Source organism: Phallusia mammillata, chromosome 8 (genome assembly GCF_965637545.1).
Source record: "Phallusia mammillata chromosome 8, kaPhaMamm4.hap1.1, whole genome shotgun sequence".
Taxonomy (NCBI): domain Eukaryota; kingdom Metazoa; phylum Chordata; class Ascidiacea; order Phlebobranchia; family Ascidiidae; genus Phallusia; species Phallusia mammillata.
In genome coordinates this window covers 1,975,941-1,988,830 of record NC_137259.1, presented here as the reverse complement: position 1 = coordinate 1,988,830, position 12,890 = coordinate 1,975,941, and the positions used below count along the sequence as shown (strand labels likewise).

The 12,890-nt window shown below is 37.1% G+C and overlaps 3 protein-coding genes across 3 annotated transcripts; all 3 read left to right on the top strand.

Annotated features, from left to right (window-relative positions):
* The first annotated feature begins 122 nt into the window (after positions 1-122).
* LOC145204970 (uncharacterized) lies at positions 123-3,880 on the top strand. The gene is made up of 9 exons (XM_080077589.1): positions 123-279; positions 346-428; positions 691-786; positions 1,043-1,148; positions 1,719-1,919; positions 2,122-2,227; positions 2,513-2,646; positions 3,014-3,183; positions 3,605-3,880. Exons 1-9 carry the CDS (start codon positions 210-212, stop codon positions 3,794-3,796), a joined length of 1,158 nt encoding a protein of 385 aa, XP_079933715.1. The 5' UTR covers positions 123-209; the 3' UTR covers positions 3,797-3,880.
* A 464-nt stretch (positions 3,881-4,344) lies between these two features.
* Positions 4,345-7,957, top strand: LOC145204524 (uncharacterized). The gene is made up of 9 exons (XM_080077114.1): positions 4,345-4,469; positions 4,532-4,614; positions 4,688-4,783; positions 5,094-5,199; positions 5,688-5,888; positions 6,031-6,136; positions 6,440-6,570; positions 6,986-7,155; positions 7,494-7,957. Exons 1-9 carry the CDS (start codon positions 4,403-4,405, stop codon positions 7,683-7,685), a joined length of 1,152 nt encoding a protein of 383 aa, XP_079933240.1. The 5' UTR covers positions 4,345-4,402; the 3' UTR covers positions 7,686-7,957.
* A 720-nt stretch (positions 7,958-8,677) lies between these two features.
* Positions 8,678-12,801, top strand: LOC145204596 (uncharacterized). Its single transcript, XM_080077189.1, has 9 exons — positions 8,678-8,771; positions 9,270-9,429; positions 9,664-9,800; positions 10,029-10,178; positions 10,842-10,961; positions 11,417-11,527; positions 11,750-11,866; positions 12,052-12,169; positions 12,546-12,801. Exons 1-9 carry the CDS (start codon positions 8,678-8,680, stop codon positions 12,799-12,801), a joined length of 1,263 nt encoding a protein of 420 aa, XP_079933315.1.
* Positions 12,802-12,890: the final 89 nt, after the last annotated feature.

The window sequence follows — 12,890 nt, the reverse complement described above, 5'->3', positions numbered from 1 at the left end:
GCACAATGTTACTAGTCAAACCAGTAAGTAATCAGAGAGCACAGGCCTTGACCCTACACGAAGCAAAAAATGCCTGAGAAACGTTTGTTTTCAGTGACCAGGCCTCAGGCACAAAATGTGAATCACTGAAGGCATCTTGGCAAAACTATTCAGATTGCGAGGGACGCAAATTTTTTTGACTTGTTGCCAACTTTTCTGCTAAGAGAGCGATGGCTTCAGTTCTTCAGGCAATGCTTTCTTTAGGCCTGATGTTGTTGTGTACGTCATCGATAGTCCAAGGTTTTTATTTGTGTATGCTTTGTGCTTATTTGTTTTAAAAATCGTTCAACTTATTTTGCTGTGCAGGATTGCAATGTTTGGAGTGTTCGGGAAACAGCGAGCAAGACTGCCGGAAAAATGGAAAGCTTGTCACTTGCGTCAACGAACAGGTAAGGACAACACGCTGCATGTGCTATAAACTATACTTATTTGGGGCTACACGTTGTTCTGCATTTGAACATCTTATGTCTTGTTACGCCCTAATATTTGGTTATAAAACGTTGCATTTGGCTTGAAGATATTTAGTCGTTTCTAGCTTTTTTATTCTGTAATAAAAAAATTACGAAGATCTCAACAATTACATTTTGGTTATTTTTTATTGTTTATGATATGTCTAGTTTAAAAAATGGAATTGTGTACATTGTGATACAGGACGTTTGTGCAACAACAGTACGACGGTATTTTTCGGTCTCTCGTGTTTTCAAGCAATGCAAACAGAAACAGTCTTGCTTCAACGACATGAAACAGGTTCGTTAAGACATATTTTATCCCAAATAACGCTTTCGTTCTCAAAATATGGCATGCTAGGTTTGTAATCACCCTCGCTAACATTTCCATTAAGCTAAAATCTAAAGTGCCGTATATGTTAGGTTTTGTACCAAGTTGAATAAAATGCCAATTGTGTAGGTGACTCTGCATGAAAAACCCCACTTGAATACAAATCCCAGATGTGTACCGAATATTTGTAATTTAACTTTGCAACTCTATTTTTAATTCTCGTTAGAACTGGGATAAATACGGATTACGTCATCGCTGTACGAACAACTTCCTCTCATCCGTTTGTCATTGTTGCTGCGAAGAAGATTCTTGCAACAACTTATCTTGCTCCTGTAAGTTCGATTTCGCAGAGAAAATGGCATAGACCACTTTAGCCCCAAGGCGACAATAAATGACCAGGTGCGGCCTTTATCAAAAATATTAAAAACATATCAAGACCAAATGGCAAATTCCACCAACTGGTTTGTACAAGACTTTAGGTCCACTGATTTTGTTAAGATCTTGAATTGGAAATAACTTCTGTTCCATATCCTGTAAACACTCAAGACCATAAATTTTTAATGTGTATACTGTTAAAAATATATTAACTAATCTTTTATATGTAAATAAGATAGTATAGGTGCCTGATCAGTGTAGTAAACATTAAAAAACCAAAAGTGACAGTAATATATCAGATTTACCAGAATATTGATTTTAAAAAAAATACTTGCTGTTTACAAACATTGTCCTAAAAGGATTTAAGTAAGAATAAATCTGCTGTTTTTAGATGTTTTTTTTAATTTGATAAACACAGTTTATTTATATCCGTGCTTGCAACACCTCAAACCAACATCAGTGATTTTTCTTCTTGTTTGGCAAGAAAACACATTTAAAATTAGTTGCGTGTTATTCTTATTCGACAGCCAGCATCACAGCTAAAACATGCAACGCCGTGCCGGATCAGATAGAAAACGGTAGAGTTTACTGCACAAATGGCAACAAGATCGGCTCGCAATGTTACTACAGCTGCACTACGTCTGGATTTTATCTTAACCCAAGCGACTCTACAACTTTGCAATGCATGGGAAACGGTCAGTGGTCGAAGAAGGCGCCTTGTTGTGCAAGTAAGTACAAATACATGTAAATTCCTACATTAATACATCTCTATTTAGACACGTACAACAAGTCCAAACTGAACGAGTATAAACTGAAGTCTAAACTGACTCTATAACTGAAGCTAATACAAAACACTAGTAAAAACTTTGAAGCAAAGTGTTCGTGAGGTTATTTTCAAGTACATGACTGCTGCTTTGTTTTATGTTTTAGGGCCATGTCCTCCGTATGCTCCGTTTGACTTGGTTTTCCTAATGAACAGATTTCAGCCTAAAGCACGCAGAATGATTCAAGAAGCCGTTTGGTGGAGCTTTAAGAAGTAAGATCGAAAGATCAGTTTACCGTTTTAATATGAATTTGGCTTTCTTGGTTTAAGGCAAGTTAGTAAAGGTGAAAAGGCAGCATATACGGATTGCATATAAAGTCAGCCCAAAACCAAGCTTTGTTAATTTTTAAACTACACGACCACAAACGCTCTACCAGACTTAGAATCCTGCAATTTATTGAATTTCTTTTTTTGTCCGATTGTGAACCATTAACACATTTTGTGAACACAAAATACGGTTGAAACCTTGAGGTCCTCATGTTTGACATTATCTTGCAGATTATGGAGCACAGACCCGGAATACTACAGAGCATCCAGAATATTTTTTAGCACCATCGTTCATCCCACAACCTTTATAAATTTGACCGAACCATGGATTGGAGGCACTGGTGCCAGAAGAAGACTAGGACCAAGTAAAAATAATCTGCTGCATGCAAATATATAAGTAAACTAAACTCCAGAAAAAAATAGGTTTTAAACTACGCACAGAGGCGCAATCTAAAATACCTTGGTTTCATATTAGATTTAGTTTACTCATACATATTTTTGTTAACGTTGGTAAATTCAAAGCTAGTTTTGTTGTTATCAAACCAATTTAAGACAAATATATTATCAAAGCAATTTCGGAATCACCTTTACTTTTCAAAAAATGCTTATTTGAGCTTAGTTAATGTCTATCTTAACCTTATTAGTAATCATCACAACTTAGCAATATTAGCACTATTATTTTTGAGCCAAACAAAATATTTATGTTTCATTATCATTATTTTTCTTACTTAGATGATGGAATAACGAACACGGGCAACGCGCTTCGTTTCGTCAGAGATCACGTGTTTGTCAACGACCATCGTGACGTCATGCATATGGATGCTATCCTTGTAGTTCTTGACCAAAACTCAGATGATGACGTCAAGGAAGTTGCCCAAGCTCTGCGAAACGATGGAGTTTTAGTAAGATTTTTTATAAAATTCCAGACTTGTAACAGAATTCAAGAGCTAAAACAAAACTGCACTGCCAGACAATATTTGTGTAGAAAATACATGCTTTTAATTAACTTTGACCAATATTGCTGTAATTTTGCCAAAGTGCAATCCCTTAGTGGTTGGTTGCTTTGGAAAAGAGCCACCTATAATTCACTGTAACAAGTAACGTTCCTAGGTCGTGTACTTAAACTTGTAGGTTCGATTTAAATCAGGAGCTAAAGGTATCGAAAGCTTTGGTTAAAGCCTTTCCAAAAAGTGCTAACAATTTTTAGACGGTGCGACTTTTGTTGGCGCATGGGTTTGTACAAAACGTTATCAGATCAGTGGTTTATATGATTATATTCTTGTTAGTAGGAAAATATTACACTGGTACACTTCTTTATGACAGATTTATACAATGTTTATGGATTTCAACCAACCACCAAATATGCAGCAGCTTCTTGACATAACTGGTGAAAAGGAACACATCTATATATCAGATGGACAAAATGAAGGAATTGGAGACAAGATTGCGAAGGAAATGATTGGACACATGTGTGCCAATGTGTGTGGTCTTGATGATCATTCCCATGATAAATAAAAGTGATTCACGTGCTAAATTATATGATAATCGAAATGTAAAGTGTATAACATGTTATTGGTATTGTGTACAAATACATATACTTTATCAGGGTTGTGTATACTTGAATTAAGTTGAGGTTACCCTGCTTGGTGAATCAAAACGGACCAACACAGCACAATTAAAACAATCACTATGCATAAAAATAATACTGCACAAGTTAGGATAACCGCGCAGGGCATTTAACGTAATTTATATGTAATATAAAATTTTAGGAAATCGACATAAGTTGCTCTTCTCACTGTAACCATGCAACGAAGGCAGTAAATCAAATGTAATGACCGGTATTCGGGTACGAAACGCGGTCGAATATACAGTTTGAACAACAAAGTTGCCTCAAAATGATGGTCAAATGTTTTCAAATGTTCCAATGTAGCTGGACTGTGCTTAAATCACAGTATCGCAAATCCAGATGTTCTGGCCAACAGAAGGTCAGAAAAAATGAGATAATTTGAACGACCAGCCCTCAGGCTGCAGTGATCTTGCTTAAAGACGCGTTGATCAAATATTCTGCGCTCCCAGCGTGTGGCTTGAAACATTTTGCAATCTGCTGAAGTGAAAAACAGGATGACCATAGCACTTCGTGGCTGTCTTTATCTTGCCTTACTTTGTTCGGTTATTTCACTAGTTCAAGGTAACTAACTGTAACTGTTCAGGTATCCGGAAGTTTTGTTAAGCAGCCATGTATGTTTGCAGGTTTAAGGTGTTGGCAATGTTCAGGTCGCAGTGAGAAGGAATGCCTGGAAACTGGTAAACTGATTACTTGTGTTAACGAGCAGGTAGATCGTTTCAAAATTTGTGAAATATTTGGTCTGTATTGAACTAAAACTTACATGTTACCTTCTAACATAGGACGTTTGTGCCACAACAGTGAGACGATATTATTCTGTCTCTCGTGTTTTCAAACAATGCAAACAGAAACAGTCTTGCTTCAACGACAGAAAGCAGGTTTGTAAACTCACGTTAAATATTTCCGTACCCTTTCCCAATTTCGAGTGATATTACAATGTACAATGTTTTATAACAGTGAAGTGTTCAACGACTTCTTGCTCTAAACCCTAATTCATCATGCCTATTTTGCAAACTTTTAGGTTTGGGTTATGTGCAATAAAACCTGATTTAATATTGAAGTGCCAATCTTACTTATCTTAAATACTATGTAGCTTTTGTGAAAGTTTCGAGACTTTTGTGAAGGTTATACAACCCTTCAATATGCAGAACTAAATTTTATAGGTAAGTTAATCATCGGTATGTTTAGAATTGGAATAAATACGGGACACGTCATCGATGTAACAATAACTTGCCCTCATCCGTTTGTTATTGTTGCTGTGGCGACGATTCGTGCAACATCAGGTCTTGTTCAGGTGTGAAGATTTACTTTATGTCGTTTACACGTGTTCCTAGTTTGTTATAACCAAATTACAACCACAAACGTGCCCCACCTGTATTTAGAACGTAGTATTTGTGGGGTCGTTTAAAGATGGTCTGTGCTTATTTGATCACTTTAACGTGCGATTTGGTCCTATTTGCATGTCAAGATTGAGTGCAACTACGCAATTTTATGCCATTGTTTTTACTTTATTTACTTAACAATTGATGTTTAAAAACATTTACTTTTTGAAAGAACTATTTATTAGGTTACTAATTCATTCGTTAAATAACAACCGCAATAATTACCATAATTTATTACATTCGCTACAACAGTTTGTTTGCTTGTTACTATCGGTAAAATTTTATTACTTTCGTAATAGTATGTACGGCTGTTAATTTATATTCAGTTTGAATGCAATTTTGTACTTATATTTTTCTAAGCACTTCAAACCCGTTTAAAGTTTTTTTTGGCTTGTCATAGCCAGCATCACAGCTAAAACATGTGAAGTCCATTCCAAAAACTTGGAAAATGGTAGAGTTTACTGCACAAATGGTAACAAGATCGGTTCGCAATGTTACTACAGCTGCACTAAGTCTGGATTTTTTCTTAACCCAAGCGACTCTACAACTTTGCAATGTATGGGAAACGGCCAGTGGTCGATGCAGGCGCCTTGTTGTGCAAGTAAGTAAAACTCATTGTGAGCTGCTTGATTAATAGAAATCTCTCTTTTTGTGAAAGCTTTCTAATAAGTTCAGCTAGTCCATTAAATAGGGAGAAACAAGTTCTTTCTTAGTTACTGACTGTAAATTATCCTATGTTTCAGGACCATGTCCACCATACGCCCCATTTGACTTGGTTTTCATGATGAACAGATTTCACCCGAAAGCACGGAGAATGATACAAGAAGATTTTTGGTGGAGTTTTAGACGGTAAAACCAAATTTGCAATTATGCTCCAAACATTTGTTGATTGCATGTGACCCAAAATGCAATTGTAACAATTGAATTCAGGTTTCTAGGCAACTACCGCTAGCTTTAATATTTTTTTCCGAAAAGTCCGTCCCAACCCAGAACTTCTTACAACACATATCAATTGCCCTTGCTTTCACAACTAACAGTTCTGTACTTTTACTGCACTGAAAATATACAACACATGTTTACAATTTTTTCACACTGTGTAAAGGGTAACAAGGGTTTTTAAAGAAGTCACATGTTTTACATTTTTGTCTGCAGTTTGTGGAGTGTTGATCCGGAATACTACAGACGCGCCAAGATAATTTATAGCAGCATCGTTCATCCCACGACCATTATAAATTTGACCGACCCGTGGATTGGCAATGGTGCCAGAAGAAGGCTAGAACCAAGTAGAAATATTTCTGTTGCATTCAAATACATAACAACAAACACTAGAAAAGATTGGTGTTTTCCTGGAAGACAGTTAAAGACTTGCATTCTGCACAAAGAATCGCGATCAACAACCACTCACTGCTTGTTTATTAGCATTACAAATTAGGCAAACATCGTGCCAGTGATATTACATAGTACATTAGTTAGTCCATTCGAATCATTATATTTTGTTAGTGTTTATAAATCAAAGCTTACTTTATTGTTCCATCATAAAGGTTAAACCTAATTTTATTCATAGTTGTTTTTAAATTTAAGGCTTACTTTAATGTCCAATATTATCTCTCAAGTCATTTTGTAAAATTTTGCAGCTTACCTAACATTCCTTTCGAGCCAATCATATTTTTTTATCTTTGCATTATATTCTTCAACCAGATGATGGAATAACGAACACTGGCAACGCGCTTCGTTTCGTCAGAGATCACGTGTTTGTCAAAGAGCATCGTGACGTAATACATATGGATGCCATCCTTCTAGTTCTTGACGAAAACTCAGATGATGACGTCAAGGAAGCTGCACAAGCTCTGCGAGACGATGGAGTTTTGGTGAGATTTTTATCAAATTCCTATTTTTTTCAAAAGCTTCAAATGCAAAAAAAAATATAAATGCAAGCAAAATGCAAACGATTAAACAACTATTGCTTTGGCGGATTTACCATACGAGATGTATTTTCTGCTGTAGGAACTGAAAATTTATTTGGTGAACTACGTCTTATGTCAAAAATTAATTGCTTTGGTCGATTCTGTTCAACCTAGGTTTATAAAACGGGTTTCTGAATGGTATAATTCATTTAAGCATTAATAGACAAAGCGTTTAATGCCAAAAAAACGCTCACTTTTGTTATTACCCCGGAAACATACAAGTATATGTTTTTGTACCACAGATTTACACAATGTTCATGAACTTTAACAACTCACCAAATATGCAGCAGCTTTTAGACATAACTGGTGAAAAGGAACACATCTTTATATCAGATGGACAGAATGAGGGAATTGGAGACAAGATTGCGAAGGAAATGATTGGACACATGTGTGCCAATGTGTGTGGTCTTGGTGATCATTCCCATGATAAATGAAAGCGATTCACATGACAATCTTATGTGCAAGGAAAAAAATGTACAGTGTATCACAATTTAACCAAACAATACACTTTTAACAAACCAAATCGAATAAGAATAAGTGTGAAGTTTCCAATGTAACCTCGGTGCAATTATAAAACTATATCTTGTATTATTGGGAAATCGTACATGTGTCACAGTCTTGAACCTTACTGATAAAAGGTCGTACAACGCAAATGTAATTAAGTTTAATGCATAGCTGAAACTTAAATAAAGTTGGGTTAATTTTTCATAGTATTATATTTCTGTGAACCTTCGTGTACAGTTTTATGCTCTAGAGAAGGAAAAATCTTCCGCTTGGCAAATTAAAAAATAATCTTCAGTGGACTTACAACATATAGGGCAAAACAAAAATGGCATACTATGGGAGGCTTCGTGTATGGAACAGCCTGTAAGAAATGGGCTTGTTTATTCTACCAGGTAACCTCAGCTTGTTTTGCCTTGTAAGAGGCACAGACAGAGCCATGCAATTTTACCGGTTAGCGAGAATTCAGATGAATTGTTATGGGTAAAATTACAGGCAAACGTGTAAAACACCGCCACTGCCTGCTTAGCTCATTGGAATTTGTCGCGCAATACAAAACAACCTTTGATTGCACACGTTCCGTCATCATATCTTTTTAACGTTTTGTTATGCTGTGCCATCAAATGTTTTTTCCAGGCTAAAGGAGAGAGGTCTGATAAACAACAAGTAGTCGCATTGAAGCTCTGTTGTTTAACCATCGAAACAATGGTGCAACTGATTGGACAAAGTGATTACTTTATAAACTAAATCCGTGATTTCTTTACATAATAAAGTTATTGAAGAAAACTAAAGTCCTTTTCAATGTTCTAAAAGCAGATTTTTTGTAAAAGAAAACTTACAAATGCCCGCTGATAAATTATTTGGTTTAACTGCGAACGGATTTGTTTTGGCTCAGCAAACTAATTAAACAAAATACAAAGGAACAATGATTTGTTGGACAGCGTCGAAACCAAACTGGATGATATTCTTGCTCTTCTGGAATTGTTTGTTGTATCCGCATGGAATCGATTCTTTATTGGGTAAGAGTTTTTTTCTAATTTTTAAATAATTTAAGATATTAACCAATATTGACATGTTTGGGAAAAAATGATGACTCGCTAGCATTGTATGGACGGCATTTAGTACAGGTTTTACACCACTGATCTAAAAGTAAACGATTTTACCCCTTAAATCCGTTATCCAGAAACCAAATTTATGTTGTTATTTTCAGTCGACTGTCAACGCCCTAATTCAGTAGTTTTCAAACTGTACGTCGCGACGCCCTGATGTTGTTTTAATTTTCCAAGGGCGTCGCAGAATAGTTCCGTTCCGTGGCTTTTTGTTGTTGTACCGATAAACACAACTTTAATAAGTTTTCTCATTAACTTTTATTTGCTGGTGCGTCGCAAGCCCAGAAAACTTTTCCAGAGGCGTCGCAATAAAAAAGTGTGAGAACCACTGCCCTAATTTACTGAACGTATTGTGGATATTTTAATTTTTGTGCGTGTTTACGATACTTCAAATTACTCTTCTTTCAGCGACTTGCGACACGAAGCTGTCCGATTTGAAGCATTCCATTACGAAAGTGATCTGTCCTGCCGGTTGTTGGAGGCAACATTCAGATTTATGTGGAACCGACAACTACGTCAGGGGTCCTCTGTGTCTTGCTGCGATGCACGCTGGACTGATGGACATTAAGTTCATGTTTAATGCAGCGAATTTCTAGATACTCTCATGCTGGCCTTCTGTGTTTAGGTCGTTATTAAATGCATAAGAGCACAATCAAAGTAGGCCAAGTTCGTTATATAGGCGATTTTGGCTGCGTTAACACTAGAACATAAGGTTGCGCAATGTGTTTAAAAACCGTTTGAATGTGTCCTGTCCCATACCTATGCCACATACTTAACAGTGGTTACCATAACAGAATTTCAGAATTTTTAATTTTGCAGGCGAGGGTGGATATTTCAAAGTGTTCAAAAGCGGACCACGTCGTAAATACAAAGGAACACCAAGAAATGGAATCACGAGCGAATCTTGCTCTCCTTCGTCCGTTTCCTATTGCTTCCAAAGTAATTTTTCCTTTGCTATATATAGTGGCTGCCTAACTTTTACCCTGGAAAATCGAAACGTTAAACTTAAACTTTTCAAATTTGCAATGCTAGTAATATTTTACATTGTTTTGTTTTTATGTTGCAAAGGAGATTTACATCCCCAAACAAACATAAAAACTTTAATTGCTGCTTCAAAACTCGGCGAAGGTTAATTAAAACTCACTAAGATTTCTTTGTGCAATGCAGTGAAATGCGACACAAACGGAAACGCGGAGGAATCTCTATCCGAAGTTGTTTGTCCTTCCGGTTGTAGTTCCAACTACGTGTGCGGGTCAACTATGTACAGCATCAACTCATCAGTGTGCGTTGCTGCCATCCACGCTGGAGTTTTAACCAGTGAGTAAAACGAGTAAAGTAAGTAATCGGAGTTGAGTTAAGTAAACGAAGTTAAGGTGAGTTAATCGAGTAAAGTTAAGTAAAACGAGTTGAGTGAGTAAACCGAGTAAAGTTAAGTAAACCGAGTTGAGTGAGTAAAGTGAGTAAAGTTAAGTAATCTAAGTTGAGAAACGTTAACCTGGTTAAGTTAACTGAACCAAGTTGGGCACAGCAGAGTTGCAAGCGGGCCCAAAATCTGAGCCCGAACCCGGCCCGAACCCGAAAGTATAAGCCCGAAGCCCGGCCCGAACCCGAAACGTTTTTGTGAAGCCCGTTTAGGCCCGAAATTTTGATTGACAGGCCTATGCTGGGACCCAAATAACAAATGAAAAAGAAAAAAGAGAAAGACAACAAACACAATGAACAATAGTAGACAATGGCGTAAACAATACGTTTTAGAGTAGGGTGGGCATTAGGTCAAAGCCAGAGAATTGTTACCAAAAAATGGCGGAAACGGAACGTAAAGTCAGGCCCGTTTTAAGCCCGTTTTCTCACAAATACCCAAGCCCGAACCCGGCCCGAACCCGGCCCGAAACCGAACCCGAACCCGGCCCGAAAAGCCCGGCCCGACTTGCAACTCTGGGGCACAGCGCTCCCACTTAAAAACCTCTTTGCTTTTCACAGGAAAGGGAGGAAAAGTAAAATTCTTCGCAAGAGAAGGTCAAATTTCATATGAAGGATCAACCAATCACGGCGTGACAAGTCAGTCATGTGATCCTTCGAAATCATCGTTTACATTTAAAGGTAATTCTAGAAGAAATAAAATACTATAGTGCAAACAAACATGGTATTCCACAAGATAGCAACATCGGCATGTTACACAAGTTTGTTTGCAATCAATTGATTGTATCAGCCTAACAGGTTCGCTGGGATTGTCCAGAACACCTATTTAATTGCCCTTGTTGTCACTGTGCTTCCAAATCCAAAGCAATTAAACGCAAGGTTTGCATTGATTTCTGTTCGAGCGTTTTTAAAGTTGATTTTAACAATTGACTACCAATGTTCCAAACTCAATCTCTAGTAAGCTCCTGTCACATAACGCATTATATTATTGTGTATCTGATGCAGCGCGATTGCCCCCCATCCATTATAGTTACCTTCCAGTTGGCTTCATAACGTTTAATTTGATCGCCTAATTTCACAACATGCAACTCGATCAAGTCATGATTCTGCTATTTTAAGTCGATATGTGTGTTCAGAGAACGACGTTTGCTTCAGCAACTGTGAAAACAACGGAAAGTGTCTGACAGGAATCAACGAAAATTATTGCGCATGCAAAACCGGATACAAAGGAGATGCTTGCGAAATCGGTAAAATATTTCTGTAGTATCTGTGCAGATTGCTGGGCAAAATTAAAAGATGACAAAAAGTAAAGTGCCAAAACGCTTACCAAAAAAGTCGCTTTTTATTGTTATATGGACCCCTAATTATCAGGAAACTGATGTTCTAAGTTAACTGCAGCAGTAATTAAACTTTAGCACTGCAGGTGATTGTATTAATAACACAAAGCAAAACCGAGTAACTATTTTTAGTTTCCATGTGTGAGGCAAATCCTGGAATTTGTCAACACGGAGGGACGTGTGTCAACATTGACACTTCTTACAACTGCACATGCACTATTTGGTACACGGGAAGAAACTGCGAGACAGGTACAACAACCCAATTCGTATTTGAAATGGAGCAACTAATAAGTTATAATCTAAAACCGAACACTTGAATATGTAGCAGTCAACTATCTTTGTTGTAAATGTAACAATAAAAATGTTGACAGTCATAAAATTTATTAATAAAATATTTGCACCAAAACATAAACCCTTTTTACCGTATTCCTTAGTTTTATTGGATCATCACTTCGCACCAACAGCTACGAACTGGAGCGGATCACGAAAATATTGCCAGTCTATCGGCGGGGATTTGACCGCATGGGGGATGAGAAATCAAACTGTTCGCAGGTAGAATTTGATTTTTGTTGTTTTCGGCGGAAACTTGGCAGAATGGCCCGGTGCGTCCGAGGTTCCAATCCCGTGAAAAAAATGTTGTTTGTTTAAACCAGGGGTTGGCAACCTTTTTTGGTACTGGGGACCGGTTTTGATACTGAAATTTAATCACGGACCGGCTTTTGAAAAACCACAATTATTCTGCTATAAAACGCAAATACACTTTAGTTAAATGCACGGGAAAAATATTTCAAAGCATTTAACCTGAAAAAGTACGGTCCGGTAACTCCTCGTGAATCGGCACTGGGCCGCGGCCCGGCGGTTGTCGACCACTGGTTTAAACCACGTTATAATCACAATGAAATTTTATTGCAAATTAATGTTTTTAAAGTTCATTGAAACAAACCGCAAAAGACCTTGGACGTGCCAATTATTGGATCGGTTTGAGGAACACTGAAGTAGACAGAAGGTTTATTTACGTTGACGGAGTGGAATGGGATCCCGAGAATCCTACAGAGCATGACTTTAGAAAAAAAGAACCAAACGACGAAAACGAAAGTTGTGTCGCAATTAGTCGGACGTATAGTTATCAGTGGATCGATGTTGTTTGTAATACTAATCGTTATGGCATTTGCGAGCGGCCTTAATACGTTGAAATATATTTAAAAAAACTAACATGTTAAATTAAAATTAATCAGTACAAATAAAAATATTTTCATGTTGCTGAACGCATTGC

Coding starts and splice junctions, on each gene's coding strand:
- LOC145204596 (XM_080077189.1), top strand. CDS start 8,678: ATGATTTGTTGGACAGCGTCGAAACCAAACTGGATGATATTCTTGCTC. Junction 9,430..9,663: donor GCTGGACTGATGGACATTAA/GTTCATGTTTAA, acceptor ACAGAATTTCAG/AATTTTTAATTTTGCAGGCG. Junction 9,801..10,028: donor CGTTTCCTATTGCTTCCAAA/GTAATTTTTCCT, acceptor TGTGCAATGCAG/TGAAATGCGACACAAACGGA.
- LOC145204970 (XM_080077589.1), top strand. CDS start 210: ATGGCTTCAGTTCTTCAGGCAATGCTTTCTTTAGGCCTGATGTTGTTG. Junction 280..345: donor TACGTCATCGATAGTCCAAG/GTTTTTATTTGT, acceptor TTTGCTGTGCAG/GATTGCAATGTTTGGAGTGT. Junction 1,149..1,718: donor CAACAACTTATCTTGCTCCT/GTAAGTTCGATT, acceptor CTTATTCGACAG/CCAGCATCACAGCTAAAACA.
- LOC145204524 (XM_080077114.1), top strand. CDS start 4,403: ATGACCATAGCACTTCGTGGCTGTCTTTATCTTGCCTTACTTTGTTCG. Junction 4,784..5,093: donor GCTTCAACGACAGAAAGCAG/GTTTGTAAACTC, acceptor CGGTATGTTTAG/AATTGGAATAAATACGGGAC. Junction 5,889..6,030: donor GCAGGCGCCTTGTTGTGCAA/GTAAGTAAAACT, acceptor CCTATGTTTCAG/GACCATGTCCACCATACGCC.